The sequence below is a fragment of the Elephas maximus genome, chromosome 11, assembly GCF_024166365.1.
Source record: "Elephas maximus indicus isolate mEleMax1 chromosome 11, mEleMax1 primary haplotype, whole genome shotgun sequence".
NCBI classification, from domain to species: Eukaryota; Metazoa; Chordata; class Mammalia; order Proboscidea; family Elephantidae; genus Elephas; species Elephas maximus.
Window position 1 is genome coordinate 114,646,310 of NC_064829.1, and position 20,909 is coordinate 114,667,218.

The 20,909-nt window shown below is 47.6% G+C and overlaps 1 protein-coding gene across 1 annotated transcript; it reads left to right on the forward strand.

Annotated features, from left to right (window-relative positions):
- The first annotated feature begins 222 nt into the window (after window positions 1–222).
- Window positions 223–9,898, forward strand: UPK1A (uroplakin 1A). Its single transcript, XM_049901379.1, has 7 exons — window positions 223–303; window positions 1,865–2,065; window positions 4,614–4,688; window positions 4,802–4,909; window positions 6,663–6,842; window positions 9,666–9,749; window positions 9,832–9,898. Exons 1-7 carry the CDS (start codon window positions 223–225, stop codon window positions 9,874–9,876), a joined length of 774 nt encoding a protein of 257 aa, XP_049757336.1. The 3' UTR covers window positions 9,877–9,898.
- The last annotated feature ends 11,011 nt before the right edge of the window (window positions 9,899–20,909 follow it).

Sequence of the window (20,909 nt, forward strand, 5' to 3'; positions counted from 1 at the left end):
TGTGCCCTGGTTTCCTCTTCTGTACAATGGGTCTCCGCTCAGTGCTCACCACCAGGGTTGTGGGAGGCTGGGCACATTCAGTACCAGACTGGGTCCAGCAGAGAGTCGTGGGCCACCCTTGGCAGCTAGGGTGTGAGGTGAGGGAGGTGGGTTGGCTGGGTCCTCCCTCCCCTCCTGGCCTCTGCCCAGCCTCACCCCTGCTCACTTGTCCCAGGCAGGACCATGGCTTCTGCGGCGGCAGAGGTGAAGAAAGGATCTCCGGTTGTGGTGGGGCTGCTGGTCGTGGGCAACATCATTATTTTGGTGAGACACCCCCCAGTATTGGGGTACTTAAGTGGGTGTGTGGCAGGAAAGGGGGAATCTGGAGCCTGCAGTGGGGGCTGAGGGCTCAGGACCCCCTGGCAAGCTGACGCTGCAGACTGTCAGTCAAAGCAGCCTGGATTCGAACCCCAGCTCCACCTGTCCCTGTGTCTGGCCTTCAGCAAGTGACTTGACTTCTCTGTGTCCTTCTTCCCCGACTGTGTCCTCATTGTGTGGGTTGTTGTTTGTGTGGCTTAAATGCACTGATCCACATACGACCTGAGCGCTGAAAAAAGTGCACAACAAATGCTAGCTATCATCACCAACGTCATTATGGACGTAAAGTCACTGCTTAGCACATGGGAGGCCCAGAGTAACGGATAATCACAATCTATTTTACTTCATGTGGGTTTTTTTTTTTTTCAATGTGTGTGCCTGGGTTCAAATCCTGGCTCTGCCACTTTCTAGTTGTGAGACCTGGAGCCAACCATGTAACCTCCCTGGGCCTGTTTCCTCATCCATAAGATGCAGATAAGATAGAAATGCTGTGAGGATGAAATGAATTACTGGATTAATGAGTGTAGAACAGCGTTTGGCACCTGGTTACTATTCTCACTGGCCCCGCTGCCAATAGTAACTCTGCAGGTTATAACAGCAACGATTATCACACTGCAAGCACTTACTTGGACCCATGCCTGGCTCACAATAAGTGGTCTGCAAGCATTTTGTTTTATTGTTGCCAAAAGGTGTCCACTGAGACAGCCCCCTGCCTCCTTGCTCCCCATCCCTCACCCCTGTAGGTAACCGGATGTTTAATTTCTCCAATATTGCGGTAAGCAAATAGAAGCAATTATGCCCATTTCCTCCAGAATGTAGCTCATTTCACATCCCTTTCCACATGTGCCTTTTTCTCCTGGTAGTATAGCCTGTGGAGCCCCCGGTGGCACAGTGGTTAAGAGCTCGGTTGCTAACCAAAAGGTTGGCAACTGGAATCCACCAGCCACTCCTTGGAAACCCTATGAGGGCAGTTCTACTCTGTCCTTATAGGGTCGCTATGAGTCGGAATCGACTCGACAGCAGTGGGTTTGGGTTTTTTTTTTGGTATAGCCTGTGGCTCACCAATCCTCGTCAGTCCTTAGCCTCCTTGCCCTTTTTCACGACTGCACAGTACCCATTGCTTGCTGTCCTGGTCCCATTAGCCACAGTGCTGCAGGGAAGAACCTTATAGGTTTGTGATTTTCCTAGGTGAGCGGGTGTATCTATAGGATTGATTTCTTGGATGTAGAATTGCTGAGCCAAAGGGTCAATGTGTTTGTAATTTATAAATTTCCCCTCTTCAGGGAATAACAACATGATTCAGGGCAGGCAGGCTGACCCAGCATCTCTGTGCAGGCATGTGCTCCAGGTTTTGCCGTGGCATCTCCTTTGAGCTTCCAGCAACGTGGGAGGGCAATGTCTCTGCCCCTGTTCTTAGCTCAGAGTGAGGAAGGGAATTCCGCACAGCAACTCACAGGGTCGGGGCCCCTGGCCCTAGAAGGCCTTTCTAATGGGCTGCCCCATCCAGCTGTCAGGCCTGGCCCTGTTCGCGGAGACAGTGTGGGTGACAGCGGACCAGTATCGTGTGTACCCACTCATGGGCGTCTCGGGTAAGGACGATGTCTTCGCGGGCGCCTGGATTGCCATCTTCTGCGGCTTCTCCTTCTTCATGGTGGCCAGCTTTGGTGTGGGCGCCGCACTGTGCCGCCGCCGGTCCATGATCCTCACGGTGAGACCCCAAAAGCGGGGTGGGGATGGGTTGGCACAACAACTATCGTCACAGGGTTATAACAACAACCACTGCAGCACCAGTGTGTGTTCAGTGAGGCACCTCACTTGGGGCCTAACAGGCATCCCTTCCTTTCATTTTCCCATAGCCCTATAACCCAGGCTCTACTGCCACCCTTATTTTACAAAGAAGAAAACGGGGGGCCCAGGGAAGGAGGGAGGGTGCACGGGAGAACAGCTCTTCCTTTGGGCAGGGTGGCTAGGATATGAACTTCAGCCGAGATCCGTCTCCAGAGTCTGTGCTCGTGAATTCTCCCAGTAACAACGACAATGGTAATAACAGCTCAGCTACAGGGTCGCTGTAAATCCATGTCGACTCGACGGCAGCGGGTTTCAGTCTAACCAATTACTGAGTGCTCACTACCTGCTTTTCTAAATGCTTTCCGGGGTCAGCTCACTTATTCCTCACAGTCTGCCATGACGTAAGTGTTACTATTACTATTAATCGTGAGCCCATTTGGCAGAGATTGAAACTGAGGCTCCAGGAAGTCACTTATCCAGGGTCACACAGCCAACAAGTGGCGCAGCCAGCCTTTGAACCTGAGCAATTCAGGTCCTGAGCCTGTGCTCTTAACCTCTGCCAACAACGATGATAGTAGCATGACGACAGCCCACCCCCCCCCCCAAAGCTCTCCTGTGTCCCATACCAGGCTGAGTGATTTAGAGACACCAGCTCCCTCAGTCCTCTGAGGTGAGTGCTTTTCTACCCACTTACCAGATGAGGAAACTGCGACCCAATGAGGTCAACAGCCTAGGTGGTTGGGAGGGCAGGAACTTCGGTCCTAGCCTGTCTGACACTGTCCTTCCTCTACAGCTGAGAGTCTTCTAGACTCCCAGGACTAGCTACTTATTGAGTGAACAAACGCCTGCTGAGTAAGAACCATGGGCTAACCTTGTGCTGAGCACTACAGATCAAAGCTCTGGCCCTGGGCACCAGTGGCCTGTGGGGGAGCCAATGAACAGGGAAGGGAGATCCCGAGCTGGCTGGCGAAGGGGAAGGGAAAGCCTAACAGCCGGAGAGCAAAGACCTGAAGGAGGTGCAGGAGTTAGTCAAGGCCGTATCTGGGGAAGATTGCTCCAGGCAGAAAACAGGGGTAAAGGCTCTGAGGTCAGAGGGGCTCAGGAGGCAGTGTGGCAAGAGCTGAGGGGCGGGAGGGTAAGAGGAGAGGAGGGCATGGAGGTGGGGGAGAGAAGGGAGGGGCTGAGGAAGGGGTGGGTGGGCTGATCAGGTGGGCCTTGGGGAAGACTTTGGCTTTGCCCTGGGTGAGATGGAGCCTGGGGTGGGGGGTTTGTTCTTTCTTTAAAACAAATCCCTTATTTTATCCTCTGGCATAACAATTTAACCAAAATGCTAAAAGTTCACCCAACTACTTAAAAAAAAAAAAAAGTCTGAGTCCGTATCTGTCTCCCCTGTCAGTTTGCCATTACCTCAGACATTGGATTTTTTAAAAGCTTTTGCCATGGGAAATTTCAAGCAGACTGGAGTGACAGCACGGTGAACCCTGTGAGCCCAAGACCTGGTTCCAACAATATCCACGGTGGACGAGGTTGACTTGGCCTCCTCCACTTTGCCCTCTGCTTGCCCATATCCCCCCACTCCACCCCTACCCAGGGTATTTTGAAGCAGATCCCAGATACCGAGTCCTTTCACCTGTCAATACTTGGGTGTACATTTCTCTGGGTGATAAGGACATTGTTTTAAGGCAGTCAGGCTTGTTACACAATATCATCCTCTCTCCCAGTGTGGGGTTGGCACTTCCACACCCAAATCCCCCTCCTCCCAACCCTGTCGCTTTAAGGGTGAGGGCGAGGGCGAGGGTGAGGACAGCTAAGGATTTGGGTGAGGGGTGAAAACAGGAAAATAATTTGCACTAAGCACCGACTATAGAGCTTTTTTTTTTAGCACAACCACCATGACTTTGGCACACCCTGCAAAATTTCACCCTAGTTTTTTGATATCTTCCATTACCTAGTTTCTGCTCTAATCGAATCGTCTGGAGAATATTTTTTTCTTTTTTTTTTACAGTAGACATTTATTCTACTGATTCCAAGTCAATAGTTAACTTTGGAGATTATTTTATATATTTAAAGTACTTTGTTGTTGATTTCATTTTATGCAACATTTTAGTATAAAAAGGAGCCCTGGTGGTGCGGTGGTTAGGAGCTACAACGGTTAACCAAAAGGTCGGCATTTGGGATCCACCAGCCTCTCCCTGGAATCCCTGTGGGGCAGTTGCACTCTGTCCTATAGGGTCGCTATGAGTCGGAATTGACTCAACGGCAATGGATTTTTTTAGTATAGAGAAAGCTCAAGCATACAGAAAAGTTGAAACGATTGTACAGCAAACACCTGTGTACCCACTGTGTAGATGCTATCATTCACATTGCCCTACACTGTCCAGAAAACCACCTTTCTACCCGCTGATCCATGCTTCGGGGGGGCTGTGACTTCATGGCTTCTCCCTGACTGACGCCCCCCTGTCCCCCAGTACCTGGTGCTCATGCTGACCGTCTACGTCTTTGAGTGCGCTTCCTGCATCACGTCCTATACCCATCGAGACTTCGTGAGCCACAAACCGGGCAGAGGCGGGGCGGGGTGTGATGAGGCTCCCGGGGATGGGGACCACCTCCCTTCCACCCAGTCCTGCTGGACCCTATTCCTCCCGGCCCTCCGCAGATGGTGTCCACCCCCTCCCTGATTACCAAGCAGATGCTGACCTTCTACGGTGCAGACACGGACCAGGGCCAGGAGCTGACCCGCCTCTGGGACCGCATCATGATTGAGGTGGGCCAGCGTGGGCAGTGGGTGTCCAATGGCAGCTTTCTCACCTTCCACGTGGGAGCCCCAGGCTCGATTCCCAGCTAGTGCACCTCATACGAAGCCACTACCCATCTATCAGTGGAGGCTTGCGTGTTGCCGTGATGTGGAACAGGTTTCGGCAGAGCTCCAGGTTAAGGCAGATAGGAAGAAAGGTTTGGCTATCTTCTTCTAAAAACCAGCCAGTGAGAAGCCGGCGGGCCACAACGGTCTGATCCACAGCAGATCGCAAGGGTGTGGCAGCACCAGGCAGTGTGTAGTTGTGTTGTGCGTGGGGCCGCCCTGAGTTGGGCTGACTCCACGCAGGGCAGGTGACAACGATAGGGAGGGCACACAGGGAGGGCCTGGGGCTCAGTCCACAGAGGTAGATAAGTGCGGGCTTCACAGGTGTCCACTCAGTGATCTCTGTGAGAAAGGGGGTCTGTTTGTCACCATCTTCCAGATGAGAAACAGGCTCAGAAAGGGAAGTCACTTGCCCAGGGTCACACGAGTGGCAGAGTTGGGATTCGAACCTGGCATTACACTATGTTGTTGTTGTTGTTGTTAGGTGCTGTTGAGTCGGTTCCGACTCAAAGCAATCCTGTGCACAACAGAACATAACACTGCCCGGTCCTGCACCATCCCCACAATCGCTGTTATGCTTGAGTCCCTTGTTGCAGCCACTGCGTCAATCCGTCTCATTGGGGGTCTTCCTCTTTTTCACTGACCCTCTGCTTTACTAGGCGTGATGTCCTTCTCCAGGGACTGAGCCCTCTGACAACACGTCTAAAGTATATGAGACGCAGTCTCGCCATCCTTGCTTCTAAGGAGATTCTGGCTGTACTTCTTCCAAGACAGATTTGTTCGTTCCTTTGGCAGTCCATGGTACATTCAATATTCTTTGCCAACACCACAATATTACACTTTACTGCCTCAATCATCATAATAATAGTAACAATAATAGTGATAGCAGACAGTTTATCAAGTACTAATTTTATTTGGAAACCCAGGTGGTGTAGTGGTTAAGTGCTACGGCTGCTAACCAAAAGTTTGGCAGTTTGAATCCACCAGGTGCTCCTTGGAAACTCTATGAGGCAGTTCTACTCTGTCCTGCAGGGCCGCTATGAGTTGGAATCAACTCGACGGCACTGGGTTTTAACATTTATTTAGCACTGTTCCAAGCACATTGAAAGCTTACTTAGTCCTCACAACCACCACGTGAGGGAGGTGTCATAAGCAGCTTTTTACAGATGAGGAAGCCAGGGCCAGGAGAAGGAAGTGAGTTGCCCGACAGCACAGAGCCAGAAGGATTCAAACCTAGGCCACCAAGTCCCAGAAGCCATATTCTTCATTAAAGTCAAGAAGGGGAAATTGAGGTCCTTTTTGGTCCAACTGACACAGCTGTCCAGGATTTGAACTCATGTTTGGAGGATGCCTGAGCCCATTTTCGTCATTCAGGGGCCAAATTCAAACACCCACAGGGGCCAGGAAAAGTCAGGCATCTGCCTCTTCATGTCGTTTACTGCAGTTTTTATCAACATTTTTTTTTTTTAAGTGAAACACAAGAACGGGCGGCATCTAAATCCCTCCATCAGCCTTACACACAGACCCCCCACTTTGAGGCCCAGGGCATGCGGGAGCTGTGGCACAGGTCCAGTTTGTCTGTCCTCACTGTGTGGCCTCAGGTGAGCAGCTGCCCTTTCTGAGCCCAAGCCCGCCTGACCCGCATCTCTCTCTCCAGCAAGAGTGCTGCGGTAACTCTGGGCCCATGGACTGGGTGAACTTCACATCCACCTTCCGGAAGGCCACTCCGGAGGTGGTGTTCCCCTGGCCCCCACTGCGCTGCCGCCGGAATGGCAACTTCATCCCCCTTAGTGAGGAAGGCTGCCGCGTGGGCCACGTGGACTACCTGTTCACCAAGGTGTGCTGTCTCCCGCCCCTCCTGGCCTCCTGTCCGCCTGCCTGTCCCTTTCTGGTCCTTGCTCTCTCTTGCTTCCTCTCTGGCTTTCCTGTCTCTCTCCCTCCCACTGTCTGCCCATCTCCCTCCCTCCGTTCCTCCCCTCTCTGGCTTTCTCTCCCTCTCCCTTCTCTGTGGCTCTCCCAGCTCTCTCCACCTGGCCTTCCCTTCTTCTGTCTGTCTCTTTCTGAGTCCTTGTCTCCCCTTTGTCTCTGAGTCTCTCTCCCTCTTTGTCTCTCTCTTTCTTGACCTTTCTTTTTCTTTCCACTTCCTCCCTCTATCTATCTCCTTCTATCTTCTCCCCCTCCCATCACTCTGCTCCCCATTCAGTCTGATTTTCTCCCTCCCCCTTCCTTCTCTCTCATTCCTGTCCCTTCCCCATCTGTTTCCCTCTCTCTCACCCTCCCTCACTTGGCCTGTCCCTTCTCTGTCCCCCACTCCTTCTGTTTCTTTCTAAGGTGATACAGTCTCCCCCTCTCCTGTTTCCCCACATGTCGGCTCTGATGTCAGCCCACACCAGACCCTTCCACCTTGCTCTCCTGATTCTCCCTACCAGCCCAGGTAGGAGGTCCTGAGCTGCTAGTCCACAGGTAAGGTGACTGACATCTTGTAGACAGGAGGTTCTCAGATGGTGCTGTGCATCACAGTCACCTGGAGGACTTGTGAAAGCACCTCCGATTTCAGTGGTTGAGAGCTACAGCTGCAAACCAAAAGGTCGACAGTTCGAATCCACCAACCGCTCCTTGGAAACCCTATGGGGCAGGTCTACTCTGTCCTATAGGGTTGCTGTGAGTCATAATCAACTGGACAGCAATGGTTTGGTGCGTTTGGGGTGGGGCCCAAGAATTTGCATTTCTAACTGTCCCTGGCAGCACAGTGGCTAAAGAGTTCGGCTGCTAACCAAAAGGTCAGTAGTTCGAATCCACCAGCTGCTCCTTGGAAACCCTGTAGGGTAGTTCTACTCTGTCCTACAGGGTCGCTATGAGTCGGAATCAACTAGATGGCAATGAATATTTTTTTTTTTAACAAGTCCTCAGATGATGCCGACCCTGCTGGCCATTCTGTAAGCACCACCGCCTTAGGGGAGGGGGCTTGCCTGAGGCCACAAGCAAGTCAGCAGGATACATGCAGGGGCTGTTCCATCCAGAACTGGCATCTTCAGCTTTTCCGAGGTTGTCGGGGCCAAGACAGAGAATAGGAGCAACAACAAGAGCAACACAAAGCCAGTAATGACTAACGTCTATTGTACCAGGCCGTCTTCTAAAAGTTTTACGTTTTTATCATATTCGATCCTTATCACGACCTTACAGGGTAACGATTATAAACCAGTGCCTGTCCAGTTCGTTCTGAGTCTTGGTGACCCCAGGTGTGTCAGAGTAGAACTGGGCTCCAGAGGGTTTTCGGTGGCTGATTTTTTAGAAGTAGATCCCTGGGCCTTTCTTCTGAGGTGTTCCTGGGTGGACTCCAATATCCAACCTTTCAGTTAGCAGCCAAGCACGCAACACCCGGGGACTCCAAAGATTATAATAAAACCCCTTGCCGTGGAGTTGATTCCGACTCATAGCAACCCTATAGGACAGAGTAGAACAGCCCCATAGGGTTTCCAAGGAGCGATCGGTGGATTCAAGCTGCCAACTTTTTTGTTAGCAGCCAAATGCTTAGCCACTGTGCCGCCAGGGCTCCAGTATTACACCCAATTTATAGTTAATGGAACTGAGAGGTCACCTTAGTGGAGGATGTGGCCGGGATTCCGTTTGAGGCAGTCAGTCCTCCAGCAGGGGCTTTAAGCACAGCAAAGCCAGCGTAGAGCCAGGGAGAGAAACCAGGAGGTTAGACTAAAAGGAGAACCGACCCCAGTGGTCCTTCTGCTGCTTTTGGCTGCTTGGGGGCCCTTCAGCCTCACGTCTTAGATCAGGCATCATGGAGAGGGCCAAACCAAAAAACCAAACCCATTGCTGTTGAGTCGATTCCCACTCATAGCGACCCTATAGGACAGAGTAGAACTACCTCATAGTGTTTCCAAGGAGTGGCTGGTGGATTTGAACTGCTGACATTTTGGTTAACAACAATAGCTCACTGTAGCTCTTAACCACTGCACCACCAGGACTCCATGGAAAGGGCAGCCTGTGTGAAAACTGTAAGCACGATAAGACAGCACAGCCATCTCTTGAGCCTGACTCTGCCAAGGCTTTCACACATCATCCCCTGGAATCCCTGCAGCTGCCCTCAGAATGCAGTGCTATCAAGATGGCCACCTCAAAGATGGGAAGACTGAGGCTTAGAGGCTCAGAGTCATATCTAGGACCCACAGCCAACAAATAGCAGAGCTGGTCCCCAGTTTGGACTCCAGGGCATGCATCCTGAACCTCTGTTCTCAGCTGTCCCCGAGCCGGGGCAGAAGTCTGCATGAGGGTGACTCTGGCCTCATTCAATCTCATCTCTGAATAAAGAGGTATCAGAACTGGGCTGATCCTACAGGTATATTTCAAGCCCTTAGAACTTGTGGAGAGCATGAAACCAGCTCTAAAAATAACTGTCCTTGGACCATCATAGCCATGGCCATCATCAGCATGGCGCCTACTTGTGCAGGGCCTGAATGCAATGTCACCACTCTGGCTCCCCGAAACCACCCCGAGAGGTAGATATTTCCACCATCCTAACTGCACAGCAAGGGGAATCAGGGCTTGGAGAAGGAAGTGGCTTTCCCAACGGGGCACGGCGACTCTTGCCCACAGCTGCCAGCCTCCCTGGACATCTTCTCAGACCCTCATTTGCCCCCATATGCAGGGCTGCTTCGAGCACATTGGCCACGCCATCAACAGCTACACGTGGGGCATCTCATGGTTCGGGTTTGCCATCCTGATGTGGACGGTGAGAGGCAGGGAGCTTATGGGTCAGGTGGGATGTGGGCATGGGGCTGGGGTGTCCCTCAGCTGACTGCCTTCTTGTCCAGCTCCCTGTGATGCTGATAGCCATGTATTTCTACACCACATTGTGAGGAACAAGAAGGGCAGACCAAGTGCACACCTCAGCATCCTCCTCCTCCTGCTTCTACTTCCTCGGGCTGGAGCCTGGATGGTTGCTCCACCTTCTCACCTCCCTCACACTTCTCGCCTTCTGCTCCCAAGGTCTCTGTCATGGATCTAATTGTGTCCCCTAAAAATGTGTGTCATCTTGGCTGGGCCATGGTTCCCAGTATTGTGTGGTTGTCCGCCATTTTGTGATCTGATGTGATTTTCTTATGTGTTGTAAATCCTACCTCTATGATGTTAATTAGGCAGGATTAAGGGCAGTTCTGTTAATGAGGGAGGACTCAATCTACAAGATTAGGTTGTATTTTGAGATATAAAAGAGAGAAACAAGCAGAGAGGTGGGGGACCTCACACCACTAAGAAAACATGATGGGAGCAGATCATGTCCTTTGGATGCACAGAGAAGCTCCTAGACCAGGGGAAGATTGATGACAAGGACCTTCCACCAGAGCTGACAGAGAAAGAAAGCCTTCCCCTGGAGCTGGGGCCCTGAATTTGGACTTCTAGCCTCCTAGACTGTGAGAGAGTAAATTTCTGTTTGCTAAAGCCATGCGCTTGTCGTGTTTCTGTTATAGCAGCACTAGATGACTAAGATACTCTCTTTCAAGGTTTCTGAGCCCTGATGGGCCTTGGCGGGGGGCCTGACACCCCTGGACATGTGTGCATGGAACTTTTGCCCTTGACCTCATTTCACTTGGCTGATGCCTGCCCATCCTTTGGGTCTCGACTTGAAAGCCTCATCCTCAGGGGGTCCCTGATCCCACCACCCCATTCACAGATGCCTGTCTCATAGCTCCCTGAGCTTTTCCTTCAGTGTCTCAGGTGTCAACACTGGTACAGAATAGTTTGCATGTGATTGTCTGCTTAAGCTCTAGTAGACTGGGTTCAACACGAGGGGAGAGACCAGTTCTGTCTGCCATGATCACATTATTGACCCCAGCATCACCCATCACAGGGCTGAACGTGGACTAAATAAATACTAGTTGAATGAATGAAGTTGCTGTTTTCTGGGGCAAGGGTCAATGAAGGGGAACTCTTTCCGTGGAAGTAGCAGAAACCACACCCATTGGCTCTGGCTGAAGCATAAAATGGAATTTACTGGCTCATGTAACTGAGTCAGTAGGGCTCGTTTCAGGCACATCTGGATCCAGGTGTTCAATCTAGGTTTCCAGAAAACCTGCTTAATTCTCAGACAGGATTTCCTTGGCAACCCCAGACTTGCATCTTTATAACTAAGCAACACAGCTGCGAGAAAAGTCCTCTCTCCCAATAGCTTTAGCCAATGTCCACGAATTGAATCACACTGTCTTGGTTTGGAGCCCTGGTGGTGCAGAGATTAAGAGCTACAACTGCTAACCAAAAGGTCAGCAGTTCAAATCCACCAGCTGCTCCTTGGGAACTCTATGGGGCAGTTCTACTCTGTCCTATAGGGTTGCTATGAGTCGGAATCAACTCAAGGGCAACAGGTTTGGTTTTCCGTTTGGTCTTGGCTTGGGTTTTAGGCCCATTCTTTGGCTGGGGAGGACAGGACACCTTAATTAGTTATGCCAAGGATGTATTCAGACGTGGTGTTGGGGAAGGTGGTGGTTTATCAAAGAAAAAGCAGAGTGCAGTGTTGTTGGGCAGGTACAGGTGCCGACACCCTCCTCCGAAAAGCTATAGCTTCTAGAAAGTTCTCTACGGGGTCCATGACAGCAAACAGTTTAGGAATCTCATTACCCCTCTTTTGTCCTCCCTGAAGCAACCCCATCGTATGGCCGTTATGCAGTGACTGGACCTTGCCGGGAGGGCCGAGCTTCCTTCCCCATCGAAAGAGGTTTCTCTGGGTCCTTATTCATTCCGCTGGTGTGCAGATGGTCTTCAAATGTTGAATCCAGCTTTCAGTTTTTAAAAATATACTTTAAAAAAATCTGTAATGTCGAAGAGGTCATTATTTGCGAGGGCGAAAAATGGGGAAGAACCTAGCATAGGTCAGCAGCGGATGGGCTGTGTGACTCGTGGAATGTCCTTGGACTGGATTCTCTGTGGCGGTTAGGAAGATAGATCTAGGTGAGCTGATTTAAAAAGATGTCTTAGATGGAGCCCTGGTGGCGCAGTGGTTAAGAGCTGGGCTGCTAACCAAAAATGTCAGCAGTTTGAATCCACCAGCTGCTCCTAGGAAACGCTATGGGGCAGTTCTACTCTGTCCTATAGGGTCTCTGTGAGTCAGAATCAAATCGAAGGTGGTGGGTTTGGTTTGGCTTTTTTGGTATGGTATAAATAATTGGACATTATATGTAGGGATATTCTCTATAGTAACCTAAATGGCCATCAGTAGGGGACTGGCTAAATTAGCTGCGTATGTCTATTTTCTAGAATAGCACCCGGTAGTAAAAAAAATAATGATGTAGAGCTCTAGGCTCTAACATGGAAAAAGCTCCAAGAAATACAAAGTAGGCAAAATTGCAGAGCACGTAACAGTATTTTGTCCCCACAGATACATACACATCGGAAGTAACGGTGAACGCACCTGGAGGGATTTTAGCCTTCTCGTCAATGGGTTAATGTTTTTAAATAAGGTTTAAAAGAATGCCAAAAATACTTTATAAGAAGGCAAAAAGCATTTGTAATCTTTCCATTTAAAAGATTATAAAAATGTTTTTGGCTTTTTTAAATTTTATATCAAAAACAAACAAACCAACCAACCCGTTGTTGTGGAGTTGATTCTGACTCATAGCGACCTTAGAGGACAGAGTAGAGCTGCCCCATAGGGTTTCCAAGGAGCAGCTGGTGGATTCCAACTGCCAACCTTTTGGTTAGCAGCCAAATGCTTAACCCTGCGCCACCAGGGCTCCAAAAGCTAGTACAGATACATCTATGCATTCTTATACAGGCACACACACGTGTAATGGAATCACGCTTTAACTACGGCTTTGCTACTTGCTTTCTTCGTTTAACCACATATCGCGGTCATCTTGCCATGTCAGCATATATAAATTCATCTCAGTTTTTTTGTCTTGTTTTGTTTTCTTACAGTTATGATATATTCCAGAATATAGATGCATCATACATCATCATGATCTGTTGTTAAGTGAAAAAGACAAGGAGCGGAACTTTATGCATAAATTATTCCATTTTTATAAAAACTGTATTTCACACAGAGGACTCCGCAGAGGAAGGAAGTGAATTTTATAAAGATTATACATTACTTTTCAGAAACAAAATGCTAATAAAGGGGTTCCTTAAATACTGAACAATATACAGCTTTACTTTTCAAACTGGAATTTTAAAAGCACTGTTTAGATGTGATACACACCATATTTTAACTCACAGGAGCCTCTCCAGGTTAACCAGCTGAACTGGCTTTTCTGCAGGCCCTAGAATGAGACATGCCCCCCGTCCCTCAGCACATACGTGACCTGCTTGTAAATGTGTCAAGGAAAGGGGGCATTCCATCTTAATCTGCTTTTACCTTCAGGCACGTCCTCCCGAGCTAGTTCATGGTAACTTAGCCTGTGACTGGCAATCTCTGAGACAGGCCAAGAGCCAGCACTGGGTTCTCCCCAGCTCCATCACACTCAGGCAGATGACTTCCGGCTCTGAGCCTTGATGTGCCCCTCTGTATAATGGGGGTTGTGAGAGTCCCTACTTCATGGGATGCATTCAAAGAGCTCAGGAAAAGGCAGGCCTTTTTATTATGGGTAAACCCTGGTGGCATAGTGGTTAAGAGTTACAGCTGTTAACTGAAAGGTCGGCAGTTCGAATCCACCAGGAGCTCCTTAGAAACCGTATGGGGCAGTTCTGCTCTGTCCTTTAGGGTTGCTATGAGTTGGAATCGATTCGACGGCAATGGGTTTGGTTTGGTTTTTTGGTTTTATTATGGATCAGGGATTTCCCCAACGCTGTGTAATCAGCACCAAATGCAGGAACAAGCTGCCTGCTGAGGCTGCAGTTGTCTCTTGTGAGCCCCAATTTCAAGTGTTTGGAACTCCAGCCTTCCTTGATGTACAGACACTAATTCGCTCAGGTGACTCACATATTTGTACTTAAAAGAGTAAAGTGATGCTTGAAAACTCTTGGTGCCTTCACTAAGAGATGGCCAACCTACGGCTCAGCACATATTAGAGTTAATGTCTAAGTTTTTGGGGAGCCTTTAAAGATCGTTTGTGGATTCAGAGGAGATTGCTACATGTAAAATCGGCTTTTTCCCCTAAAAATCACACTGCAAAAGAATCTTTAAGGGCACAGGAAGTAATCAGGAAGTTGTTAAGCAGGTTACAGCATAATGGGCCCGATATGATCCCCTTTCTGATGAAAACATAGACGTGTGTGTTTACGTTAATGTTTTATTAAAGCCCTCCCAAATGTTAACATCGGTTATTGAAGAAAAGGAGGCACTTACAGGGGAATTTTATTTTGTTCCTTTGGCATTTAGGTATTTTCCAAATTTTTAGGGTGGTTATTACTTTTGTTCTTCAAAAAATCAGGAAATAAATGTTAATAAAAATGCCACTGACGAACATGAGATGTGCATCGATAGACTCATTCTGCCTTCAAACATTTTCAGACTTTACCTAAGCAGCTGAGACTGGTCAGGCCTTGAGCTCTCAAAGCTGGCCTCTGGGCCATCAGGCAGGCAGGCCCACACTCTGTCCCACAGCCCCCATTACCGTCTCTGGCTCCTGCCCAACCACATACCTGCGAGTGCAGCTCAGCCAACCTGGCAGCAGTGTGGCCTGGCCAAGGTCAAGGCCAGCTTCTGCCAGCAGGACAGGTCTGGACCCTCCACTCAGAGGCCTGCTCCTGTGGGTGAGAGGCAAGCAAAGAGGTGAGGGCCAGGTCAGGGCTGGGAACCCCGAGGTAAAGGAAGCCACTTGATGGCTGTTCCTACCACACTCCTACAACATCCCCCCTTGGCCTCTTCCCTCCATGGTTCCCCAGTATCTTTAGCCCAAAGTCCAGCTCCTCAGCCTGGTGCTGAGAGCCTGGTGCAGCCTGGACCCTTGCCACCTCCCTAAGCTTCTCTCTTTCTCTCCTGCTCCTCTGAGCAAACTCTTCTCTCACTGTCTGCGGTTATAGATATGGAATGAATAAACCATAACGTTATACAGCAGCCGAGTAGGGCACACATCTCTAACTACATCCACTGCGGCTCACAACGCTTCCATGAGAGCAAGTTGGCTTATCCACTCAAATGCAAAACTCACAGCCAGCGGATTCCTCCCCTGAATCTACCCTCCCTGTGAATTCACACACGCGTCAGAAGACCTATGTACGAGAGTAACGGAGGAGCAGCCTAAATCACGCCAGAAGAGAACTAGTTAAATAATTCATTTCTCTCACACCAAACGATGCTATGCAGCTAAGTTCAAGGGGAGCCCCAATGCAAACTGGCTTCCTAGATTGGGTCCTGGAAGAGAGAAAGACATCAGTGACAAGGTGCCGACAATCTGAATAAAGTCTGGAGTTTAGTTAATTGTACTTGCTGGACTGGTGTTACTTTCTTAGTTTTGACAAACATACCATGGTCATGTGAGATGTTTTTCTTTGGGAGAAACTGGGTGAAGGGTAAGCTGTCAGTCTTCTGACACCAAGTGCAAATCCAGTTCTTCTGGCCTTGACCACCTGGAGTTAGGTCAGATCTTACTCTAGGGAGCACAGTCCTCCAGACTTCTAAGTCTGCACAAGACTTCAGACACCAGCCACAACTTGAGAGGCCCCAAAGACACCTGCACTTCTGACCAACTGGCTGCAAATTTGGAGGTTCCCACTTCCCATTCAGAACACCAACCACAAGCTCAGGGGTCCCCAGGACACCTGAGCTTCTAACCTAAAAAAAAAAAAAAAGAAAAAAAAAAACCTACTGGCTACAAATTCAGGGATTCCCACTACCCCTCAGTTTAATAATTCACAGAACTCAGCAAAGCACTATACTTCTGATTAGTTTTTTTTTAATTGTGCTTTAAGCGAAAGTTTACAAACCAAGTCAGTCTCTCATACAAAAACTTACATACACCTTGCTATATACTCCCAGCTGCTCTCCCCCTAATGAGACAGCACACTCCTTCCCTCCAATCTCTATTTTCGTGTCCATTCAGCCAGCTTCTGGCCCCCTCTGCCCTCTCATCTCCCCTCCAAACAGGAGCTACCCACATAGTCTCCTGTGTCTACTCGGTCCAAGAAGCTCACTTCTCACCAGTATCATTTTCTATCTCATGGTCCAGTCCAATCCTGGTCTGAAGGGTTGGGTTTGGGAATGGTTCCTGTCTTGGGCTAACAGAAGGTCTGGGGACCATGACCTCCGGGGTCCTTCTAGTCTCAGTCAGACCATTAAGTCTGGTCTTTTTATGAGAATTTGAGGTCTGCATCCCACTGCTCTCCTGTTCCCTCAGAGGTTCTCTGTTCTGTTTCCTGTCAGGGCAGTCATTGGTTGTAGCTGGGCACCATCTAGTTCTTCTGGTCTTAGGCTGATGGAGTCTCTGATTTATGTGGCCCTTTCTGTCTCTTGGGCTCATAATTACCTTCTGTCTTTGGCATTCTTCATTCTCCTTTGCTCCAGGTGGGTTGAGACCAATTGATGCATCTTAGCTGGCCACTTTGATTACAGTATTATAAAGAACACAAATCAGGACCAGCATAAAGGAGAGATGCATAGGGAAAGGTTTGGGAGGTCTCTGTGTTCCAAAGGATGTACAATCATGCGCCATATAACATCCATTTGGGCAACGTCCTCGACCGCATATACGTTCGTAGTCCCATAATTTTAGAAATAGTGATTAGAGAATAGGATCTAGCAGATGTAATTGAACAGCCCACAGCATATGTGTCTTTGTCCCTTGCATACAAAGCGATTGTGTTGCCGGGCATATAATGGTACAGCACATTTAAAAAAATTAAAGAAACACCTATTTAAAGAAACATAGATACACTAAAATATCTTTAATATAATAATGTTGGTAGGTGCAGTTGAGTTGCTTCCAACCCGTAGCAGCCCTATGTACCACAAAACAAAACATTACCCAGTCCTGCACCATCCTCACAACTGTTATGCTTGAGCCCTTTGCTGCAGCCACGATGTCATTGAGGGTCTTCTCTTCCATGACCCTCTACTTTGCCAAGCATGCTGTTCTTCTCCAGAGACTGGTCCCTCCTGATAACATGTTCAAAGTATGTGAGACGAAGTCTTGCCATCCTTGCTTCTAAGGAATATTCTGGCTGTATTAACATAATCAACCCAGTGCTGTTGAGTCGATTCCGATAACATAATAATACAGTAATAATAATAATATTTTGATGTACCTCTCAATGTAGTGCCCGTTTGTTATTATGAACCATTGTATGTACTTTGAATTTTTAATAGAATCTATGGGGATTTGTTCATAACTATGGGTTGTAAATAAGTCAGACTTTTGTTACCCAGGACTGCCTGCATACAGTTTCGTGTTTGCATATCGTTCAAATCTCGTAACATCCTATTTCACAGAAACCATATGGACGTAAGCAACTGTCTTAGTCATCTAGTGCTGCTGTAACAAATACCACAAGAGGACGACTTTAACAAACAGAAGTTTATTCTCTCACAGTCCAGTAGGCTACAAGTCCAAATTCAGGGCTTCAACTCCAGGGGAAGGCTTTCTCTATCGGCTCTGGAGGAAGGTCCTTGTCATCAATCTTCCCCTGGACTAGGAGCTTCTCCATACAGGAACTCTGGGTCCAAAGTACGTGCTGTGCTCCTGGCCCTGCTTTCTTGGTGGTATGAGGTCCCCAACTCTCTGCTTGCTTCTCTCTTTTATGTCTCAAAGAGATTGACTCAAGACACAACCCAATCTTGTAGATTGAGTCCTGCCTCATTAACTAAAGTAACTGACAGCTATCCCACCTCATTAACGTCATAGAGGTAGGCTTTACAGCACATGGGACAATCACATCAGATCACAAAATGGTGAACAATCACACAATACTGGGAATCATGGCCTAGCCAAATTGATACACGTATTTTGGGGGACACAATTCAATCCATGACAGCAATGCATGACTGTGTTACCCTTTCGTGTATCAATGTCTACCACCAACCAGGAAGCTCACCCAAGCTTCAGTATCCAGATTTTTTATTTGGTTTTCATTAGGTAGCATGATTGATTGAATCATTGGTCACATGGTTGAACTCAATCTCCAGCCCTGCTCCTCTTGCTGGAGGTCAGGCTGATATCATGTGGTGGATCTTTCTGGCATAGCCCCCACCCAAGAGTCATCTCATTAGCATAACCTGTCAGGTGTAGTCTGGAGTCTTCATGAATAACAAAGACACTCTAATCACTCAGGAAATTCCAAAAGTTTAGAGGTTATCTCCCAGGGACTAAGAACAAAGACCAAATACTTGGGTAAATTCATTCTTCACTCCACAAAGGTATGCAGGAACTCTCTATACTATCTTTGCAAATGAAATTCATCCAAAATAAAAAGTTTATTTGAAAAAACTGAATATATGGTTCTATTTTTGTAAAACTCTAGAAAAGAGAAAAATACATAAAAGTATATGTATGCACGTATGTCTTTTCTCATAAATTTGCTTCATTTTCGTAATTATTGTTGTCAGCTTCTGGCAAGTCAGCCCTTGACTCATGACAACCCCGTGCACAACAGGATTGGACCGTTGTGATCCACAGGGTTTTGATTGGCTGATTTTCAGAAGTAAAACACCAGGCCTTTCTTTCTAGTCTGTCTTAGTCGGGAAGTTCTACTAAAACGTGTTCAGCATCATAAAACCTGCTGGTGTCGAGTTGGTTCTGACTTATGGTCACCCCGTATGTTACAGAGTAGAGCTGCTCTGTTAAAGAAAATGCCCTCCCCTGCTCTCTGCCCCTCTGTTTAAACTTAACTCGACCCTTCACAGAAACTAAAAACTTGTGATAAAGAGAGTTCTGGGAAAAGTTTAAATAATTACCTGTTACCCGTTGCCGTCAAGTTGATTCTGACTCAGAGTGACACTATAGGACACAGTAGAACTGCCCCATAGGCTTTCTAAAGAGCGCCTGGTGGATTCGAACTGCCAGCCTTTTGGTTGGCAGCTGTAGCTTTTAACCACTATGCCATCAGTATGCCAGAATCAACCTATGAATCCCCTACTGGTTAGCAGTCATAGCTCTTAGCCACTACACCACCAAGGTTTCCTTTAAATAATTACATAAGCCGTAACTAGCATATAGAATGCAGACACGAAAACTTAATAAACCAATCCAAACCGCCTCCTGTTGATTAAGTGAATGACAACCAATCATTTTATATTTTCATTTTGGGAAATTCCTAATAGTTTGTAATGTATATAAGCTAATCAAAATTATAATGTGATCAGCTCATGTCTTCAGAGGGGTGCTCCCTATCTGAGAACAGTTTTTTCCACTCAGTAAAACCTTATTAACTCTAGTTGACTTATTGATCAGATTTTTTTCTTTCAACAGTTTTGGTGTCAGAAGTGAGATCCAAAGAAGACCTCTTCCCCTCCCTACCAACCCCGTGACTGTTGGGTGAACAAGTACCAGCCCACACAAGGACTCTTTGTGTCCACTGTTTCCTTCACCAATCTGACGGAGTCCCTACCAGATTTGAGCTCCACTTTGTGTTTCGAGCTCCCAGTTTTATTGGGGACTCAGGCTACGCCTGACTCAAGTTTGAAGTCCTGACTTCATCCTGGTAAGTAACCCTTTTATTCTATCTATTTGGAATGAGAAGCATAAATCTCTGTGCCTTTAGACAGATGTTTGATGGCAACCTCAGTTTAGATGTAGTCATTTTAGGGATTTAGGCACTCTAAGCATGGGCTCCTTCTGTTCTCACTCTGGAGCTGCATGGTTCTTGGAAGTGAGTCGACGATACCAAAGGTGACTTGAATTTTGAATGACCGCTTTGGAGAACTGGGTTCTCGTTTGCTTTGTTTTGTGTTGTGCTGTCTAAAATTGTTGTCAAAAAAAGGAAAACCATAAGGTAAAACAAAAACAGGCATGTATGCCATATAAAGAAGAAACCCTGGTGAGGTAGTGGTTAAGTGCTATAAGCCTTTTGTTTGAGCTGTCCCCAGAGACTGATGAGTTTGTGGCTCTTCTGTCCCAAGAGCTTTGGCTTTCATCTATAGAAAGCATTCTGAGTTTTTTTCACCTGTGTCAGGTACCGTGGTCGAGACTGACTTTCCAAGTTTCGTGGGTTAGTTTTAATCACAGTTTTTTGTTTGTTTTGTTTTTTCTCTTCCAAGAAAAACTGCTTCTTTCTCTTACGATTTGGGCCTTCAGTAGCTACTTCGAAAAACTCTTTGACATAAATTGGTTCATTTGAAAAATGCACCAATTGTTTATTTTTATTGGTTTAATGAGGCCTCTAAAAAACAAAAATTGTTCTAAATTGCTGTTTTAAAAGATTCTTTACACCACTCAGAAGGTTGTTGTTGTTCAGTGTCAAGTCAGTTCTGACTCAGCAATCCTACATACAACAGAACAAAACACTGCCCCAGTCCTGCACCATCCTCATAATCGTTGTTATGTTTGAGCCCATTGTTGCAGCTACTGTGTCAATCCATCTCATTGAGGGTCTTCCTCTTTTTTGCTGATCCTCTACTTTATCAAGCATGTTGGGACTGGTCCCATCAGAGACTGGTCCCTCCTGATAACATGTCCAATGTAGGTAAGAACAAGTCTCTTCATCCTTGCTTCTAAGGAGCACTCTGGCTGTACTTCTTCCAAGACAGATTTGTTCATTCTTCTGGCAGTCCGTGATATATTCAATATTCCTCTCTAACACCATAATTCAAAGGCATCAATTCTTCTTTGGTCTTCATTGTTCATTGTCAAGTTTTCACACAAGTATGAGGCAACTGAACATGGCTTGGATCAGGCACACCTTAGTCCTCAAAGTGACATCTTTGCTTTTGAACACTTTTAAGAGCTCTTTTGCAGCAGATTTGTCCAATGCAATATGTCATTTGATTTCTTGACTGCTGCTTCCATGGGCAGAAGATAGGGTTATGAAAACG

Bases quoted from the DNA above. Each gene is read 5' to 3' on its own strand.
- UPK1A (XM_049901379.1), top strand. From the start codon at position 223: ATGGCTTCTGCGGCGGCAGAGGTGAAGAAAGGATCTCCGGTTGTGGTG. The intron at 4,910-6,662 runs GTGGGCCAGCGT...CTCTCTCTCCAG, and splicing joins GGGACCGCATCATGATTGAG to CAAGAGTGCTGCGGTAACTC. The intron at 6,843-9,665 runs GTGTGCTGTCTC...CCCCATATGCAG, and splicing joins TGGACTACCTGTTCACCAAG to GGCTGCTTCGAGCACATTGG.